General features: G+C 63.6%; 1 protein-coding gene and 1 long non-coding RNA gene across 12 annotated transcripts in view; one reads left to right on the top strand and one right to left on the bottom strand.

Moving 5' to 3' along the window:
• DYSF (dysferlin) overlaps positions 1 to 22,001 on the bottom strand; it is a 95,259-nt gene extending 73,258 nt beyond the window's left edge. For 2 of the 11 annotated variants that reach the window (XM_066997028.1, XM_066997030.1), the window contains exons 1-23: positions 21,847 to 22,001; positions 15,374 to 15,429; positions 14,814 to 14,905; positions 13,274 to 13,379; positions 12,422 to 12,826; positions 12,125 to 12,253; positions 11,775 to 11,837; positions 11,591 to 11,641; positions 11,465 to 11,495; positions 10,198 to 10,313; positions 9,898 to 10,024; positions 9,623 to 9,726; positions 8,673 to 8,741; positions 8,546 to 8,589; positions 8,239 to 8,321; positions 7,053 to 7,094; positions 6,425 to 6,540; positions 6,026 to 6,139; positions 5,391 to 5,568; positions 4,716 to 4,840; positions 3,929 to 4,035; positions 1,351 to 1,543; positions 794 to 949 (exon numbers count right to left, since the gene is read on the bottom strand). In XM_066997028.1, the coding sequence (XP_066853129.1) occupies positions 794 to 949; positions 1,351 to 1,543; positions 3,929 to 4,035; positions 4,716 to 4,840; positions 5,391 to 5,568; positions 6,026 to 6,139; positions 6,425 to 6,540; positions 7,053 to 7,094; positions 8,239 to 8,321; positions 8,546 to 8,589; positions 8,673 to 8,741; positions 9,623 to 9,726; positions 9,898 to 10,024; positions 10,198 to 10,313; positions 11,465 to 11,495; positions 11,591 to 11,641; positions 11,775 to 11,837; positions 12,125 to 12,253; positions 12,422 to 12,826; positions 13,274 to 13,379; positions 14,814 to 14,905; positions 15,374 to 15,429; positions 21,847 to 21,934 (2,595 nt within the window). In that variant the 5' untranslated portion in view covers positions 21,935 to 22,001. Of the gene's footprint in view, positions 1 to 793; positions 950 to 1,350; positions 1,544 to 3,928; positions 4,036 to 4,715; positions 4,841 to 5,390; positions 5,569 to 6,025; positions 6,140 to 6,424; positions 6,541 to 7,052; positions 7,095 to 8,238; positions 8,322 to 8,545; positions 8,590 to 8,672; positions 8,742 to 9,622; positions 9,727 to 9,897; positions 10,025 to 10,197; positions 10,314 to 11,464; positions 11,496 to 11,590; positions 11,642 to 11,774; positions 11,838 to 12,124; positions 12,254 to 12,421; positions 12,827 to 13,273; positions 13,380 to 14,813; positions 14,906 to 15,373; positions 15,430 to 17,516; positions 18,147 to 21,846 lie in introns of those variants that run through there. The other 9 variants (XM_066997029.1, XM_066997032.1, XM_066997024.1 and 6 more) reach the window with 7 other exon arrangements.
• On the top strand, positions 21,822 to 24,682 carry LOC136790850 (uncharacterized). Its single transcript, XR_010831611.1, has 3 exons — positions 21,822 to 21,951; positions 23,241 to 23,312; positions 23,540 to 24,682. It is a non-coding gene; the product is annotated as an uncharacterized lncRNA (long non-coding RNA).
• The last annotated feature ends 108 nt before the right edge of the window (positions 24,683 to 24,790 follow it).

Here is a 24,790-nt window from a genome sequence, read left to right as displayed (position 1 = left end):
CAGCATGGGGTCAGGGTGCTGCGTCGTGGGGGGACAGGGCTAGGACACCGAGCCCGGCAAAAATAGAAAGAACAAAGAGGGTGACGTCTCGCTGCCCTTTCTCTCTCCCTCGGTCACTTTTTTTCCCCTCGACTGATGCTAGTTTTCCATCCAGAGCTAAAGTGCAGAAAAAAGCAATATATTTTGGTTTGCCTCCTGCTGCCAGCTGGGCTTGGGGTTTTGGGTCTTGTTCAGTTTATTTTATTTCACTTTATTTTTTCGGAGCTTGTTCAGCACTGATTGTCTGCTCCCAAGCTGGCAGGCAGCAAAAGGCCAGAGAAATATCATTTGAGATGCGAGAAGCTCGGTAAGTGCCTGGCAGAGGAGGCCACAGCTTAAATTTCGTGGGGTGGCAGAGGGTCAGGAATTTTGAAAAAACGTTAAATAACGTTACCAATTTAAATATTAAAATATTTTTTAAAATGCACTGTCTGGGCCAAACTGCACCCATCTTCGCTTAAGCTCCGAGACAGAGCTTAACCCTACCCGGTGCTGGGGTGCCATGGCCACGGCAGACTGAAACCCGGCTTTGCACTGGGGCTGGGGCTCCACCAGGCAAGGACAGGGCAAGGCACCGAGCCTCTCCTTGCCCTTGCAGCCCGCATGGGATGGGGACAAGCCCCAGGCTCTGCAATCAGACCGCACTGACTCACGTTTTCCTCCTTACAGGTCTCCCTGCTCAGTTTTTAGGAAAATGAGTTTTAAAAATAAATATATCAGGGCACGCGTGCACACAGATGAAAAGCCCACGCACCTTGAGGAATATGGTCTGGAGCCTCCCGCAGTTCTTGCCGCAGCAGCCGGGGATGTTCTTGGAGAAGAGGACCTCGTGGGCTGGCACGCGGGCGTAGGCGACGCGCTTGTCGCCCTGCAGCATCCAGATCACCACGTCGGGCAGGCTGTTCTGCGGCTGCAAGGGATGGATGGCAGGTGAGCACCACAGAACAAGGACAGGCACAGGTGTCCGACGCAGGGATGCCCAAAACCCCGTGGGGGGGACGTGGCATGCGGGCCCCCTGCTGCCAGCCGAGCCCTGGGGGCCGAGCAGAGCATCCCCGCGTGTCCCCGCGCCTGCAGCCAGCCCAGCCCCCTGCAGCAGCTTGGGCTGAGGATTTTTTGGCAAAGCTTCATCGCACAGACATGAGCCAGGCTAAACCTCAACGGCTGTCCGCAAAACCTTCCTAATGCACAAAAGGGAGGTGGGGGCATGAGGATGATCCTTGCACGGGGACCCAGGCATCGCCTCGGCTCCCCACCAGAGCAGCACCGTGGCGTCGCTCGCATCCATCGCCGCGGGCGTCACCGCGTTACCTCCTCCGCCATGGCCTTCAGCCTGCAGAGCCAGTCCTCCGCCTGCTCCAGCACCGCGGGCAGGCCCGAGTCCTCGTGCTTGAGCTTCAGCGCCGCCTGCACGATCTGCTCCAGGTTGGTGCTGCGGAAGCGGTACATGTTCTGGTCCAGGTGGGTGCTGGCCGGCTTCCCCAGCACGTCGGGCAGGGGCAGGCTGTGGGCAGAGACATGGCGTCAGCAGCTCCTGGGAGCCTCACGCTCGCTGGGGGCTTCTCTTTTTTTTTTTTTTTCCTTATTTTTCAGCGGTTTACAAAGAACGAACAAGACCCCGAAGATGCATTTGGGGAGCACGGTGATGCTAAGAGCAAGGACGTCGCTGGAAGGGGCCACATGGAGCCTGGCCAAGCTGCACACATCGCCCTGCACACTACATGCACATTTTAATAGAAATTGATTCAAGCTGCTGCATACAGGTTTCAGGAGGCTGGGGCCATTTCGGGGTTTTCATGTAAAATGGGGCGATGAAGTGGAGCTGCTCCCCACGGTGCCAGGAGGGACGCTGCTCGCCTGCCCCGCACACCACAAAACCACGATGTGCAGGGACAGAGAAAATAAAATAAACCCAAGCTAACTATATCCACTGCAGTTGCATTCAATTTCAGACAGACAAACTATAAAGCTACGCAAGGAGGAAATTTGTTAAAGAGCTGTGAAAAGGAGCCGCAGAACGGGTTAAGCCCGGTGGGCAGCGTGAGTGCTCTGCAGCCGCCTGGTCACTGGCGGTGTGTGCAGTGCATTGAAGCCCTAAAAAAATAAAAATTAAAAAAAAAAAAAAAAAAAAAAACCACAGAGGTTCCAGGGACTTAAATTGTGCTCCCATGGGAAAATGGAAGACAATGGACTTGACCAAGCGAAATGTAAAAGCACGATGAAGTAGATTAAAATAAATAAATAAATGGGAGCATCGAGTTCATGCCCAGCGACGGGTCCTGCACTGATGCCCCTTGGGACACAAACCACCAGGGAAGAGCCAAACGCTCTCCCTGGGGCCATCGCCGTGCCAGCACATGAACGCCGTGGTGGAAACAGGCCAGGAGCCAGGAGCAGCCCCTAACGCTCCAGGTCAGAGCGTCGGCACCAAGGGCTGGGCTGCAATGCTGTGCCGAGGCTTCTGGGGTTTGCTGCCACGTTCTTCCCCTCCCTCCCGGTTAATTGAATTTGGTTTGGAGGACGCAGCACCTCGGGAAAACCCAGCTCCGTGGCTCATCCCTCAGGTCACGCCCCGCGCACGGGGAGGATTTACAGCCCGAGGACGGCGCTGACCTTTCCAGCGGAGCCAGCGTGTGTGTGTGGGGCGAAACCCATCTCCTTTATGAGGCTCAAAAGCAAATAAACTGGGAGGCCTGCGAGTGTGGGGATTTTTCAGTGTCCTCCAAGAGGTCTGCGAGCAGGGCCAGCCTGCTCAGGGTCTCCTTGCTGAAGGGAAGAGGTGTCCAGTCCCGAAGGGGTGCCGCAGGCGGGTGCCGCAGGCTCAGCACCATCTCCCCAACCTCCAGTGACCAGCACAAACCACGAGGTGCAGCAGGCTGCCCGTACAGCTGGGGGACACTGGTCCCAGCAGGTTCAGCGACCTCAAGGACCACAGGGAGGACCAAATTCTCCCCTCTCTGCTGAGCTGAAGCACCAAGAGCCACCCCACGAGCACGGTGAGGACCACCTGCCCCCACTGCTGGGGTCCCCAGCGAGGCACCGGGGCACAGCGCAGGGCTAGCCACAGCCCAGCTGCTCCCCACCAGCCTCCCTCAAGATACTGGCAAGGGCTTCAAAAGGCAAAGCCCCTCGCCACACCACCTCAGCATCCCCAGAGGGACACGTTTTGCAGGTGGCCAGCAGGGGCTAGGTGGGTTGAAGGAGAAAAGCCACCCCAATGGGGCACAAGCGGGGCGCAGCCCGGTGGTGGTGCGGGGCAGGTGTGAACTCAGCATCTTCACGTGCCCCCGTGGGCAGGCAAGGGCCAGCGGGGCTGGGAGGCTTCTGGGGATGAGGAGAGTCCTGGAGATACCCCAGGAGCCCACACAGGAGATGAAAACAGAGCTCAGCCCCATGACAGCCCGTCCTGCATCTGCCCCAGGGGAAGGTATGGGGGCAGCGGGACACCCACACCATCCAGCCCCACGTCTCCAACACCTCCATCCCCTCCACCGGACACACAACGGGCACAGCCCAACAGCCCCCGGGTGCCGCACAGAGATGCTTCACACACAACACACACAAAACACCTCGGGAAGCCACCAAGGGGGTGGCTCCTGGCCCTGGCGACCCCCCCAGAGCGGGGGCTCCGTCCCCGGCCCCGCAGCACAACGCGGCTCATTCATGTGCACCGGGCTGCAGCCCCCGTGCGAGGGCTGGAGATTTACGACTTGCCTTAACCGTCACCTTTTCAACTCCGTGCCTTGGCTCAGCAACCTTTGAAGTAAACATTAGCAAATGACCGGCCTTTTTTCAGCATTAAAAAAAAAAATTAAAAAGGAGAAGTCGTCCCTTCCAAGATAAATAAGCGCTCTTGCAATAAACGGCATGGAAAGGCTCGCAGAAATACCTGCAGTCGGCGATGATATCAGCCAGCAGCTGGGCGCCCAGGGAGTCCAGCTCGCTCGGCGAGCACTTGGCCTTCAGCGCGAGCTGGACCTTCTCCAGGTTGGCTTCCTGCACGACACAGGGGGTGAGGAGCAGCACGGGGGAACCCCCGGCACCCCACTCCTCCCCACCTCCAGGACCCTCCTAGCGAGCACCCAGGGCTGCTCCCCACTCAGGAACTCCCACCTGGCCCTGCCAGCGCTCAGCACCCCCGGATTGGCTCCTCTTGGAGCTCCCCGGGGGGAAACGACCGCGCAGCACAGCAAGAAATCCCATAAACAGCCCAGAAGCTGAAGGAAGCCCTGCCTCCTGCGTCTGCGCTGGCTCCCCGGCGGGTGGCACAGCGAAGCACCCCGCTGTCACCCCACGGGGGTGAGGGTGGCCCCCCCCTTCCCATCCAGCACCGTGCTGACCCCTGCACCAGCTGGAAGCCACGGAAGGAGAGGAAACAGATGGGGTTTGGCAAGCACAGAGCCCAGGGCTTGCTGCACCGCTGGCCCCTGCAGCAGCTCCTCATCCTGGGGCTCCCACACCCCAAGGCTCCGACACCAGCGGAGGCAGCTCCACAGGCGAGGGCTTTTCCAAGCAACACTTATTTCCCTTTCCCCTCTTCACTCCATGGCTGAGCAGGGCACCTGGGACCCCAATGTCCCAGCAAACCCCAAACCTGACCCAGCATGGAGATGGCCTCCATCCCCTCCCTGTGCCCCCAGGTGGGATGCAGACAGGACTGCCCCTGTGGCACTCACCAGCCTGTCTGCCGCGTGGTGGAGAAGGTTTTGAGCGTCAGTCCGGGCGCTGATATCTTCCCAGTAGGACGACAACACCACCACGGGCTTCACGTTGCCCCAGGGCAGGTAGTAATACTGGCAGCCTGGAGGGCACAACACACGGGTGAGAGCTCGGGACATCGCGGTGACGGGCACCTCCCTGCTCGGGACCAGAGCAGAGGTGAAGGAGGGCAGCGCATCATCATCTGGCCGTGGGCAGGAGCCCATCGTTTGGTGCTCCGGGAGCAGGAAGATGGGGACCTTGCTCCCAGAACCCATGAGCAGCAGAGCTGTGGGCAGCGAGGGCCAAATGGAGGCGATGAACCTCCCTGCAGCCGCTCCGGGGGAACAACCACAGCGTGGCGAGGACACCTCACACCAGAGCCCCGCAGCAGCCAAGGAAGGGCCACCCTAAACGGGCACCATTAGGGCCGGGGACTGCTCTGCGCTCCATGCCCAGAGCTGTCCTGCCTTCCCCACGCCTCCCTGGTCACCCATTTCCACGTGCACCAGTGTCTTCACACAGTGCCTGAGCCTGGAGGCACCTCCGGGGTCCTCCTGGTCCCAGCCCTTGCTCAGGCAGGGCCCACCAGACGTCGTCCACGTCCAGCCGGGTCGCGAAGCCCCCCCGCGGATGGAGACCCCCCGGCTCACCGTCGAACACGGCCCGGCTGTACTGCGTGGTGGAGGCCAAGGGCAGGCAGGTGTTGTCGAACTTGTTGCCGTAGTTGCCGATGCTGACCTCAAACTGGATGGCGTCGTCCACGTCCTGGAGCATGGTGGCCGAGTAGAAGGCGGCGAAGAGGGAGTACTTGCGCCGGCGCAGGTACTTCTGCAACAGGCACGGGGACGGGGCCGTGGGGTCTACGCACAGACCCCCACCGCCCCCACACACCAACCCGGCAAAGCCTCCGAGATGGAAAAGGTTATGGCAGGGATGAGGACACGGCGCTTCGAGGGAATTTGGGGTGAGATTTGGGAAGGACCTGACAGAGGATGAAGGCTAGAGCTTTCCGTGTGGAGAACGGATGTTAATCCTAGAGAAATGAGCAGCAGGAACACGCCTGCAACGGCGCCTGAGATGGGACCGGTGTCCTTTTAGAGCAAATGTCCCACCACCCGTGCTCACTGCGGTGTGCTCTCTACCATGCAGCAGCTCAGAGCAAGCTGGACACCGTGGGATGAAAACACAGCAGGGGACACCCACCCTCCAGGACACCACAGCACTGCTCACATCCCTCACCCAGCCCTCGCCAGGACCCGGTGACAGACCACGCAGACCCCGTTACCTCCACCCGCAGGATGTCATCGGCGGAGATGTCCTCCACCTTCTGCTCCACGTGCTCCACCAGCCTGGTCTCCAGCTCCACCAGCACCCTGCCGCGATACGCGACGCCCTCGCCCTTGGGGTAGACCAGGGACAGGGTCAGCACCCAGGAGCCCGTCCCCGGCACCTCTCCGCTTGTTCAGCCTCGCTGCCGAGGGGCGAGATCGGGCAAAGCAATTCTGCCAGCGCTTCGGAGGCGGGGAGCGCGTGGGCAGCGCAGCGACACCAGGAGGGTTCGGCCAGCGGGAAGAGCCGGGGCAGGCTCCCGGTAACGCAGCCGGTTCGGGTTAGCAGCAGCTTGCTTTTGGCAGGGAGGAAGGTTAGCTTATTTCAGGCCACGCTGGAAAGAAGCCGACTTCACCTTTCCCAAATTGAGGGTCTCGTAAGGGTCGGGGAAGCCGGTGAACTCCCGGGGGCTGCCGTAGAGGTTGATGTAGCAGGGCCCGAAGGTCGGCAGGAAGCCCAGCCCGTCGTCCACTGCAGGGCACAGGGAAGGAGCCGTCAGCGACCCGCGGGCACCTCGCGGCCGTGCCCGGTGGCCACCGAAATGCTGTGTCCGCTGCGAGCCCTGCGAGCCTGGGAGCTGCCAGGGACTTACAGCAGCCCCGGGGTGCCTCAGGCCATGGGACAGTGCTCGGAAGAGCAGCGCTCGATTTTAGGGCACCTCAAGCAGACGAGCAGCAGAAACCCTTTGCGTGGTGCTGCTCCGAGCTCCCAAGCACCGCGCTGGACCCCAAAAGCTCAGCACACAACACACCGCCACAAAACCATCGCTGCCCCGTGGGGACGCCCCAAAGCCCCCAAGGGGAGGACACCGGAGCCCTGCCCCACTCCGCAGGGCAGGAGGTCCCCCCATCAAGGTGCTCAGGCACGGCGCAGCCGCTGCTCTCCCAGCTCTGGCCAACGCTCCGGCCCTAACGACGGCAACGACAGCGGGAAAAGAAATTACCAGGGCGGCGATTGCAAACCGAGAGGCTAAGGGGACGTACGGTCTGCGGCTTTCAGAGGCTTCGCGAGAGCAGGAAACTCATCTGAAGCACAAAGAAATGGAGAGAGGTTAGGAGGGGGAGCACACGGGAGGGCGGCGGGTTACAGAGGAGGAGGAGGAGGAGGAGGAGGAGGAGGAAGAGGAGGAGGAGGCGGCACTGCCGTGGGCTCTCGGTGCCAACAGAGAAAGAGGGGGGAGGCTGGTTGGGGGCTGCAGGGCGCGTGTGAAAGCCCCGAGGGATGAAGGATGCTCCTGAAGGATGCTCCATGCGTTGCAGAAGCCAGATGGAGCTGAGGGGCAGGGAGAGGGTTCAGCTGGGGGCTGCCAGTCCCACAGACCCCTTCCAGCCTCCTCCTCTCCCTCCCCGGGCCCCCCCTTCCGTCTCCAAACCAGCCCGGGAGCCGCACTTCAAAGTGGGAAAGCGCGGGGAGCATGTGCACGTGCACAGCTTGGGGATGCTGCGGCGCAGGCTCGCCGTGCCGGGCTGCTGCAGGGAGCAGAGCGAGGGCCCAGGAGGCCAGCAGGCGCCACCAGGCTCGTTAGCAGCAGGGCACTCGTGCACGTTAGGGCAGCCTCTGCCCCAGCCTCGCCGTGGCTCGCAGCAGCCCTGCGAGCAGAGAAATCGCCACGAGCGCATCCCGCGTCCCTCCCTGCTCAGCACAAGTGACACGGTCGGCATCACGCACCCGGTCCCTGCCAGCACCTCCGCGGTGGCCCTTCGCTCGGGGAGGCTCCTGGCACCTCGAGCACTGCTCTCAGCACAGGCCGCACCTCAGCCCCCACCCCAACAGCCCCTAAATGCCACCTAAGGAGGAGCCATCAGGGGGAGCATGCACGGGTGGCATCTTCCTGCGCCGGCGACACCGCTGTCACCACCTGCAGTCACCTCTGGTCACAAGAGAGGACGCAAAACCCCAGCTGCACCACAGCCACCCCTCCCCATGGCCCCAGAAGGACCTGAAGATCTGTAGGGCCACCAAGCAGGAGGGACCACGTCCAGCAGGCCACAGCACGGAGCCACCACCAGCACCCTGCCCACATCCCCCTGCTTCTCCCCCAGCCCCGGTGACCTGGCAGAGACCTTCCTGGCTGCTCCTTCCTCCAAGCCAACGCCAACCTCAGCCACGAGCATGCAGCACTCCTTCGTGGTCATGCACCGTGGGCCACATCCTGCCGCCCGCCCTTACCCTCCAGCTCCCCGCCGGGCGCCGAGATCTTGGACATGCAGAGGTAGGTGGTGCCGATGATGTCGTTGTGCGTGAGTCGGTCCCTGAAACACGGCCACGTCTCAAACACGGCCACGTCTCGTCCCAAACACGGCCACATCCCAAAAACATCCCACGTCTCGTCCCAAACACGGCCCGTGCCAAGCATCCCCTGCTCCGTGAGCGCATCTCCACCCCCACAGATCCTCCCTGGTTTTAAGGGGATCTGGTGCCCCCTCCACCGCCCTCACGCACCCTGTCCCCGTCCTGGGACCACGTCCCCACTCACCAGTCGGTCACCCGGATCCGCATCTTCTCGCACATGGAAGGGAACTGGGAAGAGAGCGGAGCGGTGAGCGGCGGCCGGGGGCCCCGGGGGGCACTGGGGGGCAGCCGGGAGCGGGCACGGCGCTCACCATCGCCGGCAGCGTCAGGCACTGGTTCCACTGGGGGTTGGCGTTCTTCTCCAGGATCCTCGAGTAGAGCTGGAGGTGGGGGAGCAGGATGGGGTCAGGGCCACCAGGCAGCCGCAGCGTTTCTGCTTCTGGCTAACGGCCCCCCGGGAGCTTTTCCTTAAGGAAAGCAGAGCTCCCGGGTGCCCCATCCACCAGGACACCTCAGCTCCTCCACCAGGCTGGGTCCCTCCCTCGGGCACCATCTCCCTGCCCAGGCCTTTGCAGGTCCCCCCCCGACCCAGCCCCACGCCAAGGGAGCCCCCCAGCTCCCTGCACTCCATCCCTGGAGCCGCTCGGTGCCTTTTTCTCCCCGCGGAGCTGGGAAGTCTCACATCCCCAAAATAAAGGTTCCCTTCAATGGCTCCGGCCCGTGGGGCTCTGCATTGGGCAGGTAAACCCCATCTGCGCAGGAGGCAGAGGGCGCAATGGGCTGCTCGGGGGTCTCACCCCAGGACCCCCAAAAAGCCACCCCCTGCCCCTGTACTAGGTGAGACCCCAGCCCCTCCAGGGCAGGGCAGAGGCTTTCAGCCCCTCGCTGCTGCTGCAGATTGCAGCCCGAGAGTGGCTCCGGGACATGAAGGCACCAGTTTGGGTTTGTCTGGAGCAGCAAAGGGAGCGGGACGGGGCCCTGCGAAGCCTTCGGAGCCACCTCCACATCTCGGCTGGTGGCAGGGGGACGTGGGGACAGCCAGCACCCGCTCGAGCAGCAGAAAACCCCCGGCTGGGAGCTTGCTGCTGCGTTATCCCCTTCCCCCCAGCACAGCTTCAGCACCTTCATTTCTAACACAACAGCACCACGAAGAGCCCGGCGGAGACAGCACCGCGGTGCACCCGGCGTGCCACGACCCACCACGGCGTGCCAAGCACACCCTTATGTCCCCAGCCCGGGGGACCCCTCTCCAGCCGCTCACCATCTTGCCCGCGAAGCTGACTTCCACGAAGGGGTCGACCAGGTTCTTCTTGTTGCTCTCGAAGCCGAAGACCTGCCGGACGTTGTCCATGACGGCGTCATCCACTGCGGGGGGAAAGAGGGGCTGGGAGGGCTGCGAGCCCGCGGGGACACCCGTCTCCCCGTGCACCACGTCGGCGAGGTCCCGGGGACAAGGCTGAGGGCGAAGCTTCCTCATCGGCACCTTGCTCCTCTCCACAACGCCATGGGATGGGTCTGCCACGAGGAAACACTTACTCTGGGGCAAGTCCTCAGCTTTGAAGATCTTCAGGCAGAAGTGAGCCCCTCTCAGGGTGACCCCGGTGGGACGCAGAAGGTTCCCTTCGATGTCCTCCTTGTCCTCAGAGACCTCCTTCTTCTCCAGCTGTGGGGCAACAGGAGGAAAACCCAACAAGTCATTCCGCAAAGCCCCGATATGAGCAGCAAAACCCCACACGCAGCTCGAAGCCCAGCACCTGAGACCGGGGCGGGTCGAGGCGGCGGCTCCCCTGGGCTCAGCAGCCCCGGGCAGTCCGTCCGTCCCACACCGATACTCACGGGAGCTTCGTCTCCGGGCCCCAGCACGAACAGGCTGACCTTCAGGTAGCCCTTGGCCCCCGCGGAGAAGTCCTCGGGGTCGGAGAGCAGCAGCCACTTCCTGAGGAAGGCGTGCTCTGGGGGGGGGGGAATGAATTAACACTCACTGCTGGGCCTCAGGAGCAGGGGGAGGCCTCAAGGGTGCTTTTGTGGTTTGGGGTTTTTTTTTAAAAAACAACAAATGGGTGTAACAAAGCAGTTGGTAGACGAACAGCCTTACAGAGGTGTGATTTGACTGGCTTTGTGGAGGGAAGAAACGGCATCGTTTCCACGTCCTCTCTTTCAGCATAACGAAGATGGAGGTATAATATCGAGGAAGACGGCAGCCACCAAAGCATTTCTGTTGCTTTACTCCACAGATCAGTGCGTGGCTGTGCCTTGGTCACCCATCGGTCACCCCCTGCAGGCCCTTACAAGTGACCCGGGTGGGTCAGGGCTTGTACAAGGCGTTTGTACGGGTTTGCCCAACGTAGGTGAGATTTGTACGGGTTTGCACAGTGTAGGTGACACACGGGTCTGCTCGTGCTGTCACACCAAGCCCCAGGGGTGCCCAGGTAGGTGCGTTACCCCCGACCCAGCCACCACAGCCGTGTTTAGGCGGCACAAGATGGATCTGTCTTGGGGCACAGCCTCAGGACAGGGCTCAAATGAGCTGTTTGAGCTACAGCAGGGGAAGGGGAGCGATCTTCCAGGCTGGCAGCACAGCCCGCACAGGCTCCCCCCGAGTCACTAGGGAGCAGACACATGTACCCTAAAAAGCTCGTGCCACTGGTGGTGCAGTGTTCGTGCCCCTGGAAACAACCAGAGGGGTTGCCTTGGTCCTCTGGTGACCAGTCAGTGCCACTCAGCACCCCTCCAGAGGCCAGGACACCTGCAGGAGGCAGTCTGCCGGAGCCCTGCTCCCTCTGAGCCTGCTGGGAAGCTGCTACGGATTTTGGGGGAGGATGAGGCCGCCCCTTCAGCACCCCGCACTTCCCTTTATCTGCCTTGTAGGTCTTAGCTCTGCGTGGCTAACTATCCCACTTTTCTCTGCAGGGATTTGGGTGGGAAGTTTTTGATAAGCATCACTTTATCCTTCCTTCATGACCCCCCCCTCTGCCCCTCTGGTACAGGCATCCAGGGATAACCGGGATGGCTGCGTGCATTTCCCCTATGTTTGACCCCAAAAAAATGTCACCCAGAGAGATCAACCCCCACCGCAGCAGGCAACCCCAGCCGCTGAACTCACTCGGCTCCAAATAAATGGTCTCGACATCCATCTGTGAACAACAAGACAAAAGAAACCGCTCGCCCCGTGCTGCGAGCCCGAGAGGCTGGGACGGGGTGGGGGGAAGAGGCGTGAGCGCGCCCTTACCCGAAACTCCCCGATCACCGAGTCCGTCCGGAAGGACCGGGAGTCCACCACCTGCGGGAGGAGAAGGCACAGCAGTGAGCGCAGCACCGAGCTGGGAACAGGGACGGGTCCCCGGGCAGAGCGGGGAGGGGACAGGGCGAGCGCCAGCCCCGCGCACCCCCCAGGGGGAACCGGAGCAGCTCACCGTGATGAAGATGGGCGCGTCGAACAGCTCGGCCGGTGACTCGAAGACGTTGAAGAAGAAGGTCTGCAGGGCAGAGGGAGCACGGCAAAGGGCTGAGCGCCGCCATCCCGTGCACCCAGCCGTGCTGCCCTGCCGGGACATGGGGCTCTGGGACACCCCGGGGAGGCGGCCAGGGTGGGCCCTGCACGGAGCCAGGGGACGCTCGGCCAGCCAAAGCATCTTCTTGCTGCAGCTTGGGCTGCAGCCCCTGGTAGCCGAACCCCAGCCCCTGAGCTGTGCCGGTGCCTCCGTTCAGGTCCTGACCCCCAAAGCTCCCCCCAGCCTCTCCCGACACCCCCCCAGGGCCTCACCTCGTCAAAGAAGGGGCTGTTGCCTTTGCGTATCCTGGTCCTCCTGGTCTGCCCCGCGGCCGTCACCTTCACCACGGGCTTGATGTTAACCCCGGGCAGCTGCCGGCCCTCGATCACCCGCACCCGGATCTGCGGCAGGAGCGGAGAAAGGGCAGGGGCTCAGCGGGCAGCCGGGGTGGGCACTGGGTGCTGCCCGGGTCCCCCATGGGGGTGCACCAGGACCTGGGACCCCCACAGGGGATGCACCAGGACCCGGGTCCCCCAAGAGGGATGCACCAAGACCCGGCCGTGCCTCACCTGGAAGTCCTGCGGCTTGTTGGACAGGGGCTTTTTGGGCGAGCTCCTCCTCCGCCTCACCCCGTGGACGTGGTGCACCGGGGGCTTGCGGGGCAGCGAGGGCGGCTCGGACCCCGCCGGCCCCGAGGACGTGGGCTCCGTCTCGTCCCCCGTCGCCGCCCGGTCCTCAGCCTCCTCCTCCTCGGTGGGCGCCTCTGCGCGGGGCGGGAGGCGGGGAGGTTGCTGAGGGGGCTTCGGGTGGGCTATAGGGGACGCGTCCCCCCGTGCCGCACGCGGGGCGCTCTCATTACCGGTGACCGTGTCGGGCTCGGCAGCCCCCGGCGACGGCTCAGGGGGGGACGGAGGAGGGAAGAGGGGAGCAGCGCCCGGAGGGGGGGTGTAGGACACTTGCAAGATGAGGAAAGCCTGGGGAAAAAATAAGAGGAGAGGTGTCACAGAGCTCTCCCCAGCCTGCAAGGCGCAGAGGAGGGGGTCCCACGTGGGATGCGGGGGGCGAGCCCCCGGCACAGCTCACGGGGTCCCCATGCAAGCCCCCGTGCAAGCGGGGTGTCCTCCTGCTGCCCCCCCCCCGAGCTCGTGGGAAGGTGAACCGAAGCTGAAGGGACCAGGATGGGGAAACTGGTCCCGAACTGGGGCCCTGCCAGGCTGGGGGCCAGGGCCACGGGGTTATCGATGGCCCCGGGGGGGGCTGGCAGGGCAAAAAGCCGCTGCCCACATGGGAACACCTGAGGTCGGTTCTCCCCGCAGCCCCGGGGGGGTGGGGAAGAGGCTGCTTCTGACTTCGTACCAAGGGGGCAGCTTAAGGGGCAGCGATGGCAGCGATGGCACGGCCGCCCCCAGGCAGGGACTCACCCCGGTGGTCTGCTTCTTGGTGTCCAGCAAGGGGACGTTGTAGGAGGCCGCCAGGCTGGGGGAGGACAGGACATCGCGCAGGGGCACGCGGGCTTCTCCCAAAAACCTGGGGGGCGACAGCACCGGGGGTCAGCGCAGGAAGGGGCCGAGGAACCTGGACGCTGCCGGGGAGGACGCTCGGAGCCTCGGGGCTGCCTGCCCTGCTCAGACAACGTGGGGACTTCGGGGGACTCTGTGCCCTTTTTAGCACAAAAAAAGCACCGGGAAGGCCGCTCTGAGGAGCGGGGAGCTGTCAGCTCCTTGGATGGACTTTCTGTGCCAGCTGCACCCAGAATAAAAAGGGAGAAAGAAATGGCTCGGGGGGCTTCAGCAGGGCAGAGGCGTCCACAAAATCAAAGCTCTCCACGGGCTTCTGTTCCCCGTGATACCCAGGTGGATTTTAAACCACCGCGGGAGCCAGTTTCCCCTATCAAGTTGGATGTATCAAGTTTCCCCTATCAAGCTGGATTCTCTCGCAGTGGCTGCTTCGGTCAGCCCAGCCCAGCTCTGCTGCTCCACAGCCGCTGCCGCCGCCCCCTCTCCCGCTCCCCGTTTCCTTCCCCACCACTTCAGGAGGGCTCGAGAGGCCGAACGCTTCTCCCACAGGGAGAGGACCGTCTTCCCCTCCCCGTCTCCTTCCATTTCCTCTGCAGACAGTCACGGAAACAGGGCTGCGCCCCCCAAGAGGAGCGGGGTCGCCGCTGATCGCTCCCGTTGGGGCAGCGCCCCGGCAGAGGGGCAGCTCGGTGCCGTCTCCGTAGGGAAGGGAAGGCAAAAAGGCGGCGGGGAAGGGGTCAGCGAACAGGAGAGGCTCCGCACGGGGGCTCCGTGGGCGCGCAGAGGAGCAGCTGCACCCCCCCGCAGGCAGCCGAGAACTGCCTGCACCAGGGCCGGAGCCTCCTCCCCTCTGCCCCCCTCTATTTATAGAAGCACACGAAGCCACCGAGCTGGACCGAGCCCAATTTCCAGCAGATCCAGCATCAGCACCGGCGCTGGAAGCAGGAATCGGTCGCGCCAGGGCCGTCCTCCCCGTCCCAGAGGCTGCAGAGCTGCGTTTCCCACCACGGGCTGCCCACAAATCAATCGATTCCAACCTTTTTTTTTTTTTTTTCCCCCCCCTGTAAGCAGCCAAAAAGAGCCTGGCCAAAAGGAGCCCGGCCAAATCCCGGCCAAAAAGAGCTGTGGCACCTCCTCGGCCTTGCACCCCATCACCGTGGCCTCGCGGCACCAGCATCGCCACGAGCAGAGGCGGCCGGCACAAGGGTCCCTGTGTGTGTGTGTGCGCTCCGTGCCCCGAGCAGCTTTTTTTCTCCCCAAATGTCGTGCAAAGCAGCCCAGCAATGCGGCGCTCGCCTCCCACCAGCATCCTCAGCGCCTGGATATCACACACACAACCCCCCCCCCGACTCCGATTTGCAAAGCCCACGGAGTGCACGCCCGAGGCTTTGCAAAACGGAGTCGGGGAGGCAGGCGTGGGGCTCGCCCCCGGTGCTTTTCCTACCGGTTTCTCCCCATGGTCTCGTGGTCTTTCACGACGACGCTGAGCTCGGACCCAGGGTCCAGCGCCGTGCCCTTCAGGTCCCACTCGAAGCCCTGCGGGGGGAGGAAAAGGGGAGCGGGCATCAGCTGCCTTTGCAGGAGGAAAACCCGGGCCAGGTTTTTACTACAGGTTAAAAAGCAAAGGAGAAAACCGACGGGAGCTGGCACGCAGCGTTTCTGCACCGAAACTGCGTTACTGCTCGCTCGCCAAAAGCCATTTTTTTAACCCTGACCCACAGGGGTCAGGGTTAGAAGGAAAAAATATCCTCCCCTGGGCCAGGCTGATGCGTAAACCACTTGTTTTCCCTGCGAGCTGCTGTATTTTTATACGGTTTCTTTTAATCTGCGTGCTTGGCCCTGATAAGATCTTGATGGAAGGGGAAGAGGTTGGAGCAAAGGGCCGTGCGGAGCCAGCTCGCGGCTCTCCTCGCCCCCGGCAGGATGTGTCCCGCACCGTTCCTGCGTCCTCGTGGAACCGAGACAGCCCCGGGCTCACGGGGCCGGGGATGGAGGCGTGCTCACCTCGTTCCATACTGGGTTCACGTTGTTCTTGATGACCTTTGTCTTCTTCTTCACGCCTGTGGGGAGCAACGCGCATGGGTCTGAGGGGAACGGCCCCAAAATTCAGATCCCCCCCCCCAGTGTGTGTGTGGGGGGGAATAGCAGAGGGGGTGAGAGGCTCCCGGGGGCAGGATCAGGCCAAACCTTGCGCACAGGCTGGGCTCTGGGACTGCCCCGTGAGCCCCAGGAAAACCCCAGGCAACCCTCTCGCTGTGCCGTGCCTCAGTTTCCCCACGGCAGGGCAGGGAGGAGGCTCTGCCTCCCTTTGTAAATGCTCCGGGGAGAATTTTTGGGCTGGAGAGCACCACGGAGAGCGGGACAGCCCCTCGCTGCACCTCGCTCCTGCCCCAGCCGGGACCCGGAGCCCCCACACTGCACAGCACAGGGGCGAAGCTCATGGGCTCCATCGGGGGGGGTGGCACAGACACCCCCAGGAGGCGAGGGCAGGGACGCTGCCACCCCGTCCCCACGGAGCCGTCCTGTCCCCGCGGAGCCAGGCGGCAGCGGCTGAGCGCAGCCCAGCGCCGAGAGCCCGCGGTGCCCCCCGCCCAAACCCGGAGCCTTGGGTTCACATCGAAGGCGGCGGCACGCCAGCTCGGCCCCGAGGGACGGCCACGAGCCCAGGGGAAGAGGAAAAGGAAGAGCACGAGAACAATAGCGGTGACTCAAAGCCCGCGAGACCCCGGGTGGCCGCCGGCCCCGTCCCGCCGTGTGGTGCCATGTGCGCACAGAGAGGTACCGCGGTGCCGGCGGGGAGCCCAGACCACGCACTCAGAACAGCCCCCCTGGTTGGTTTTTTTTTGTGGTTTTTTTTTTTAAAGCATTGCCAAATTAATCTTTTCCTATTTCAGATTTTAAAGAGCCACTGCTACACCTTCCGGCCCCGAGCTAAGCCAGCAGGAGGAGGGAGGGCTCCGTGCGCTGGCAGGCAGCCCCACGGGACGCGTCCCCGCACGGTGCCCGGCCCTGGGAACACCCTCAAGCACCGGAGACGCTGAACATCCCTCGGAGACGCTGAACATCCCTCGGAGACGTTGAACATCCCTCGTGTCAGGCACAGCTCCTGCTTTCAGTGCGTCCCGCAGACACGGGGCTGTGCACAGCCCTGCAGTTCCCCCGTGCCCCCAGGGTCTGGCCGTGAGCTGTTTTCTGCATCGGATGGAGCCCACCCCAGGGAACCCCCTGGGACCTCGGAGCTCCGCGCTCCCCCCACCGACAGCACAGCACAGGAAAGGCTTGGTCAGGAGCCACTCATCATCCCTTTCCTTTCCTTATTTTTTTTCTAAAAATGGACATTTTCCACCGCCAGGAAGCGGGTGCCAAAGAAACAACATCCTCCCAACGTGCGCTTTCGAGGTGCAGAGGCATCGCCCCGCTGCCCCGGCGCGGCTGAAGGAAAGCCTCTGAGCATCGCCTCCGTGCCAACAGCAACGGGACGAACCCCGAGACACGGGGTTATTTATTTATTTACCACAAATCCCGTACTAGCAATTAAAAGCCTTTAATCAGAGCAAAGCACGAAAGCAACCAAGAGGGCACCCAAGGGCGCAGCGCCCTGCAGCACCGCCCCGCTTTTTTGCCGGTGCTCGCCCCAGGGGGTCACCCCGCTGTGCCACAAGCTGGGGACGGCGCCGAACGACCGTCCCCAGGTCCTCCCCGGGGGAAAATCCCCGCTACCACCAAAGCAACGGGATTTTTCAATGGGATTTTTCACTCCCCCCCCTTTGCACACCCCGAAAGCCTGGGGGAAGAGCCCACCCCAGGGACCCCCGTCCTCGGCAGACGTGCAACGCAAGTGAGCGAGGCACCGGGATGTGCTGGAGGACGGGGATGGAGGGGATCAACGTCAGCGTGGTAGTGGGGAGCGCGTGGGGGTCCCCTGGGAATTTCGCAAGGATCTGGGGCAAGGATGGAGCTTTGCAAAGCCCGGGGTCCGCGGGGTGCCCGGACAGGACGTACGTCCTGTCCGGGCACCCCGCGGACCCCGGGCTTTGCAGAAAAAAGTTTGCAGGCGGGGATAACTCGATGCAGGCAAAGCAATGATCCTGCCCCCCCCACCCACCCCCGCCCCAAGCCCCGAAGGGCAGATTTGGGGTGCCCTCACCTCGGAAAGTCAGGCTGGCCACCGGGTCGCTCTGCCTGTCCCCCTTCTCGAGGTTGGGGAGGTGGCTGGCTCGCTGGAGCACGCAGCGCAGCATGGCTGGGAGGCCGAGCAGGGCACCGAGAGGCCAGGCCGGGCCCCGCACCGGGCAGGATCCGGCCCCGGTCCCGGTCCCGGCCCCGGCCCCCGCCCCGGCCCTCCCCGGCCAGGGGAGGAGGCGCCCGGGCGGTGCCACGGAGCGCCTCGGTGCGGCGGCGGCGGGGGGTGCAGGGGACGGGGGGCTGCGAGCACCGGGACGGAGGGCACCGGGAATAAAGGAGCACCGGGACCCCAGGGTGCTGCATGCCCTAGGACAGAGGGCACCGGGGATAACAGAGCACCGGGACCCCAGGGTGCTGCCCACCCCGGGACAGAGGGCACCGGGACCCAATGGTGCTGCATGCCCCGGGACAGAGGGCACCGGGACCCAAGGGTGCTGCATGCCCTGGGACAGAGGGCACCGGGGATAACGGAGCACCGGGACCCCAGGGTGCTGCCCGCCCCGGGACAGAGGGCACCGGGACCCAAGGGTGCTGCATGCCCCGGGATAAGAGAGCACCGGGTATAAAGGAGCACCGGGACCCCAGGGTGCTGCATGCCCTAGGACAGAGGGCACCGGGGATAACGGAGCACCGGGACCCCAGGGTGCTGCATGCCCTGGGACAGAGGGCACCGGGGATAACGGAGCACCGGGACCCCAGGGTGCTGCCCGCCCCAGTACAGAGGGCACCGGGACCCAAGGGTGCTGCATGCCCTGGGATAAGAGAGTACCGGGGATAACGGAGCACCGGGACCCCAGGGTGCTGCCCGCCCCAGTACAGAGGGCACCGGGACCCAAGGGTGCTGCATGCCCCGGGATAAGAGAGCACCGGGAATAAAGGAGCACCGGGACCCCAGGGTGCTGCACGCCTCGAGACAAGAAGGCACCAGGATAACGGAGCACCGGGACCGCAGGCACCGTGATAACAGAGCACCGGGGATAACGGAGCACCGGGACCCGAGGATGCTGCACATCCTGGAACAGCAGGCATCGGGACCCCAGGGTGCTGCACGCCCCGGGACCCTAGGGTGCTGCACACCCCAGGACAACGGGCACCGGGGATAGAGGCGCATCAGGATACGCGGATGCTGCAAGCTCCAGGATAAGGAAACACCAGGGATGACGGAGCAACAGGACCCAAGGGTGCTGCAGGCACCGTTATAACAGAGCACCGGGACCCTACGGTGCTGCACGTACCGGGACAGTGGGCACCAGGACCTAAGGGTGCTGCACACCCCGGGACAGCAAGTACTGGGGATAAAGGAGCACCGGGACCCCAGGATGCTGCACGTCCTGCAACAGCACGCAATGGGACCCCAGGGTGCTGCACGCCCCGCGACAACGGGCACCAGGACCCAAGGGTGCTGCAGGTACCGTGGTAACAGAGCACCGGGACCCAAGGGTGCTGCAGGCTCCGTGATAACAGAGCACCGGGGATAATGGAGCACCAGGACCCAAGGGTGCTGCACACCCTAGGACAAGAGAGCACAGGGACCGGGGCTGCTGCAAGCTCTGGGATAAGCAACCTCCAGGGATAGAGGTGCACCAGGATCCCTGGATGCTGCAAGCTCCAGCATAAGAAAACACCAGGGATAACGGAGCACTGGGACCCCAGGGTGCTGCAAGCACTGGGATAACAGAGCACTGGGACCAGGGATGCTGCAAGCACTGGGAATAATGGAACACCGGGACCCAGGATGCTGCAAGCACTGGGATAACCAAGCACTAGGACCAGAGATGCTGCAAGCACTGGGATATGTGAGCACTAGGACGGGATGCTCCAAGTACTGGGATAAGTGAGCACTGGGTATAATGGAGCACTGGGACCCCAGGGTGCTGCAGGCACTGGGATAACAGAGCACTGGGGGATAACTGGGCACAAGGACCCGGTGAATGCTGCAAGCACCGGGGGTGCTTCAAGCCCCAGGATCCTGAGGTTGTTAAGGGCTGGGGACGCTGCAAACCCAGAGGACAGCAAATCACCAGGATCAGGGATGTTGTGAGCTGGGGATGCTGCAAGCCCCAGGGATGCCCAAGCAGAGGGCTGCTGTGAGCTAGGGGTGTCCGAGCACCGGGGATGATGCTGCAAGCTCTGAGGATGCTGGAGTAGCAGGACAGGGAGTTCAGCAAGCCAGGGCTGCTGCAAGCTGCAAGGAGAACCGAGCGGAAGGACCTGGGGATGTCGCAAGCGAGAGGCATGACAAAGCACCGGGCCCTAGGAATGCTACAAACCCTGGAGATGCCACAGCCCCGGGACCTGGAAATGCTGCAGGAGACCGAGCACCGGGACACCTGGGGGTGCCGGGAGCCACGGGGATGCCGGGGCAGCAGCCCTCGGGGTACGGAGGATGCCACGTGCCCAGACCCCAGGGGTGACACCCCCCGAATGCAGAGCATGGGGACCCCGGGGATGGAGCAAGCCGGGGTTGTTCCCTGCATCAGGGACCTGGGGGTGCCACGCTGCTGGGGACGCTGTGACATCCATGGGGACGCACCAGCACCGGAGCTGCTGGGGGGTCTCGCTGCTGGCTGGGGGCTCGGAGTGCCCTGAGGCAGGGGGTCCCCAAGCATAACCCTGCCCACGGGGTGAGACGCAGGCAGCCCCCGCCCCGAGCCCCCTGCCCAGCACGCACCAGTGTGGGGGGAGCACATCCCCGCTGCCACCCCCACCCCTAGAGCAGAGGGGGTGTCCCCTCGTCACAGCCCCTGCACGCTGCCAGCGGGACGAGGGTGGGCGGAAGGGAAAAAGAAGAAAAAGCTGGAGCTGAGCCCTGCAGGCGGGGGGTTCCCACGACTGGGCACCGTGACAGCGGGACGGGGACCTCCTGCCACTGGAAGGTCCCCCCCCGAAGTCCCCCCCCGGCCGCAGAGCCCGGCACAGCTGCAGGACGCAGGCACACGAGCGCTGACACACGCTCCCCCCTCTCCAGCAAGCCATAAAAAGGCATTTTTTCACCCCAAAGACACCCGGGGCATCGCGAACCAGGCGTGACGCATCGCACACCCCCTCATTTCTCCCGTCACCCCTCGGGGGGGACATTTGGGACCCCGCAGGCCCACGGCCATCGTCCCCCGGGCAGCGCCGTCCCGCGAGAGCCGCAGGGCCCAGAAATAGCCCCGGTGCTGCGCTGCGGTCACCGCTCAGCTATGTGCCCCCGGCCCCCCCCCGAGCCCCCCTCGCGTGGGGGTAGGGGGGGGCTGTGGGTGGCTCTGTGACACCCGGACAGGCTGCTGGGGGGGGCTGGAGGCCCGAGGCAGGCCCGTACTGGGAGCCCCGCACGAACTGGGAAGGCCCCGCAGCAGTCCCGTGCTGGGCCCCCTGCGTTAGGGCCCTGCACGCTGACAGGAGCCGGCACCGGGACCCCCACACATGCACGGGACCCCCTTATGGGGACCCCCCCCCCCCCCGTACTGGGAACCCCACACATCCATACCCACCCCTATAGCGGGACCCCTGCACACGCACAGAACCCCCTTAATGGGACCCCCCCATGTGCTGGGAACTCCACACATCCATGCCCCCCCCCCGTACTGGGACCCCCGCATGTACACAGGACCCCCATAATGGGACCCCCCCCATATACTGGGAACCCTGAACATCCATGCCCCCCCATACTAGGACCCCCCCGCACATGCACTGGGACCCCATGCATAATAGGACCCCCCCATATACTGGGAACCCACATGCACATACTGACCCCCCATAATAGGACCCCCCCCCCCCATATACTGGGAACCCCGTACATCCACGCCCCCCCCATACTGGAACCCCCATACGTTCACAGGACCCCCATAATGGGACACCCCCCCGTACCGAGAGCCCCACACACCCATGCCCCCCCCCCAATAGCGGGACCCCTGCACATGCATGGGACCCCCATAATGGGACCCCCCCCCCCCCATAATGGGACCCCCCCCATAATGGGACCCCCCCCCCCCCACACCCCCCCAATGGGACCCCCCCCATAATGGGACCCCCCCCCGCCCTCCCCCCCATAATGGGACCCCCCCCCCCATACCGGGACCCCCCCACACCCACACCCACACCCCCCCATACCAGGACCCCCCCCCCCATAATGGGACCCCCCCACCCACCCCCCCCACCCCCCCCCCCCCCCCCCCGTAGCGGGACCCCCGCTCCCAGCAGGCCCCGGCCGTTCCCCCGGGCACGCCCAGCATGGGGTGGGGGGGAGGGGGCTGCAGACACCAACCCCGGCCCCCCCGGCCCCCCCCGGCCCCCCCCGGCCCCCCCACCTTGGAAGACGAGCCCGCAGTAGGCATCGCTGATGTCGGCGTCGGGCGTGCGGAGGTTCTCGGCGTGCAGCACGAAGACGCGCAGCATCGCCCCGTTAACCCCCGGTACCGGCCCCGGTACCGGCCCCGGGCCCCCCCCCGCCGCCCTCGCACTGCGGCAGCGCGGCCCCCCCCCCTCCAGGTCCCCCCCCCCCGCCCCTTAAAGGCGAAGGGAGCCCGGGGCCGCCTCAGTTTCCCCAGCCGGGGGCGCCCACGGCCCCCGGCCCCTTCTCTGAGCCGGGCTGTTTGGGGCCGGGTCGCCCAGCGGGAGGCTCGGGGGGGTCCCTCCCAGCACGGGCAGGACCCCCCCGCGATGCCTCCCCCCCCCCCCAGCAGGGGCTGCCCCGTTCCCGTGCCCCAAGAACCCCCCCAGTTTGTGCCTAGGGCTTCACCCAGAGGCCACCACCCCAAAAGCTGCTTTGTCCCCTTTGCACCCCGCTTTGTTCCCTTTTGGGGGTTGGGGGGGGGCTGGTTTGTCCCTGCGCCCCCCCGGGAGCCCCCCAGGCCCCCGCTCAGCCCTCGCCCCGTTTGCGAGAGCCCCCAGGAAGGAGCTGGGACCCCCACCCCTGGCACTGCGGGGCTGGGGGCCGCGCGCAGGCCAAGCTAAACACCCGGGAACTTCGCTAAAAGCCCATGGATTTCACCCAAAAGTGCCAGGAGCCTGCGGCTGCGGCCCCGGAGCTGTGCCCAGGGGAGGGGGGCGCAGGGAGCCCCCCCCCAAACAGCAGCTCTGAAATAAAGCCCCTGCCTCCGAGACGCTGCTCGCCGCAGGACGAGCCGAGGAGCGGTTTTGGGGGCAATGCCGGGAAAGTAACGGCTCCCTCGGCGAGACGCAGGCAGTTTTTAACCCGTTTTCCCTTTTTCCGCACCACCGCGGGGGGGGGGGGGACAAAATGTTATTTTCCCGACGTTCCTGGATTAAGCAGCGTGGGCGCGGGGCAGCCGCAGCGCTTGGCGGGCTGTGCGCAAGGTGCTGGGGGCTGAAGGAAGGAAAGGGCCAGGCACAAACGCGGGGGGCGCGAAGGGAGGCAAAGGGGACGCGGAGCAGAAGCGGGAGCACAGCAGCGGATACCAGGGTTGCAGGGGGGGCAGCCTGTTCCCCCCCCCAAGCCGAGCACGGCCTCAGGGACTCACTGCACAGCTCGGGGCATCAGCATCGAGCAGAGAAGTCAGAGAAGAAATGCAACAGCACTGCGGAGACGTGGCCGAAGGGGCCAGCCCCCACCCCAAACAGCAGCCCCGGGGGCCACTCACTGGGACAGCTCTGCCGGACCCAGCCGTGGGGAGCCCGGCGCTGAAAGCTGCTTGTTACAGGCTCTTCCCACTGAATTCCAGTTTGTGTCCTGTTATTTCAGGCAGAAATTTGCAGTTCTCTTACAAATGAACCATACAACCAACAGTCACCGATAAAGAGCGGCAATCACTCGGTAAGTCTGGAGTTAAACAGCACCACGCCAGCCTCGGCTGCGCTGCTCCTGCTTGGAATGAGCAGAGCCCCTGCCAGCAGCCAAGGGAGAGAGAAAAGGAGGCGGCAGACGCGTGGGCTTTTCTTACCCCGAATCACGCTCCCTGGCCTGCCAAGGATTTGATTGTCTAACTCCCTCCTGCACGTTTCTGAGACTTTCATCTTTTGGGGGGGCTCTGCACCTGCCAGGACGCAGCAATCTCGCGGTTCACCAGCACGTCAGGCAGTGAGCTCGACCACGGCTGCTTTCTTCACCGAGGGACCCAAGCAAAAAAAAAAAAATCCCAACCGACAGTAACTGAAGTCACGAACAGAACTCCACGGTCTGCAAAGGTAACCCGCGTGGCACACAGCACCCCTGCTCCGGGAGCAGCCCGAAGCCGGGTCCTCGGCTTGGAGCGTGGAGAGCGGAGCTTTGTCCTCTGCGCGCACACCGCTGCTGGCTTCAGGGGCTGCTCGGCACCATTCAACAGCCTCTGTGCATGAGATACAAGTGCCTACTCACACCTCTTCCTGCACGTGCTTACCTTGAAGCAGCAAGGTCCAGCAAATCCAAGGGACTTCATGGAATCACCTCCCATAGAGGAACGAGTTGCACATCAGCTGCCTGTGGGTGCTCCCTATTAAGTTGTTTATTGTGGTGCTTTACTGACCAGAGGTCTGAACACGAGAGGTTTGTACCAGCTGTGGTACAAGCACGGCCTGTAACATCGCCGTCACCTAGAACCAGAGGCTGCCTCACTCGCCTTGGACATGCAGGAGCAGAACACTTCACCGCCAGGGAGCGAATTCAGCCAAAGGCACCGATCCAACGTTGGAAGGAGTGGCAGTGACAACAGCGAATTAAAAAAAAAAAAAACGCCAACACTCTGACATAAATTTCAAGAGGCTAGGTGAAAAATGCAAGCTCAAAGCAAAGATAATTTTGATCCAGACTTGGTTGGCATGCTGTTAATGCTGAATCAGAGACCCAGAGTGATCAGAGAGCAACATTCAAGGGCAGGTTACAAAGTTCAGCCGTGCTGCAGAGCGCTCCACATGCTTCTACCCCCAGACTGGAACAAGCAGGGGAAAAAGAACAACCCAACACAAACAGGCAACTCATTCACCAGGGACAGAGCAAGGGACAGTGACGTCCCTGGCTGACCGCAGGCATGACACGTTCCTGCGGCGCTGCTACAGGCTTTGCTCCACCTGATGGTTTCAGTCTTGGAGTCCTGCTTCACCGTGAGACTTCGGAGGCCGTAGGAAAAAAATCGATAGAGAAAGCCCAGCACGATCGAGCCCCTCTTGTTATCACTGAAATCTTTGCCATGATGGTCGCTGACTTGGGGCAGGAAGGTGAACGACTGGAGCACACGAAGAATGTGAAATGTCATCTGCAAAGCGGCACCAGAGATCTCTGGAGTGAATTCCCCACTCTGCTGTGTTTCGTTAGCC

Source organism: Anser cygnoides, chromosome 4 (genome assembly GCF_040182565.1).
Source record: "Anser cygnoides isolate HZ-2024a breed goose chromosome 4, Taihu_goose_T2T_genome, whole genome shotgun sequence".
Lineage (NCBI taxonomy): Eukaryota > Metazoa > Chordata > Aves > Anseriformes > Anatidae > Anser > Anser cygnoides.
This window is presented reverse-complemented; position numbering and strand designations above follow the sequence as displayed.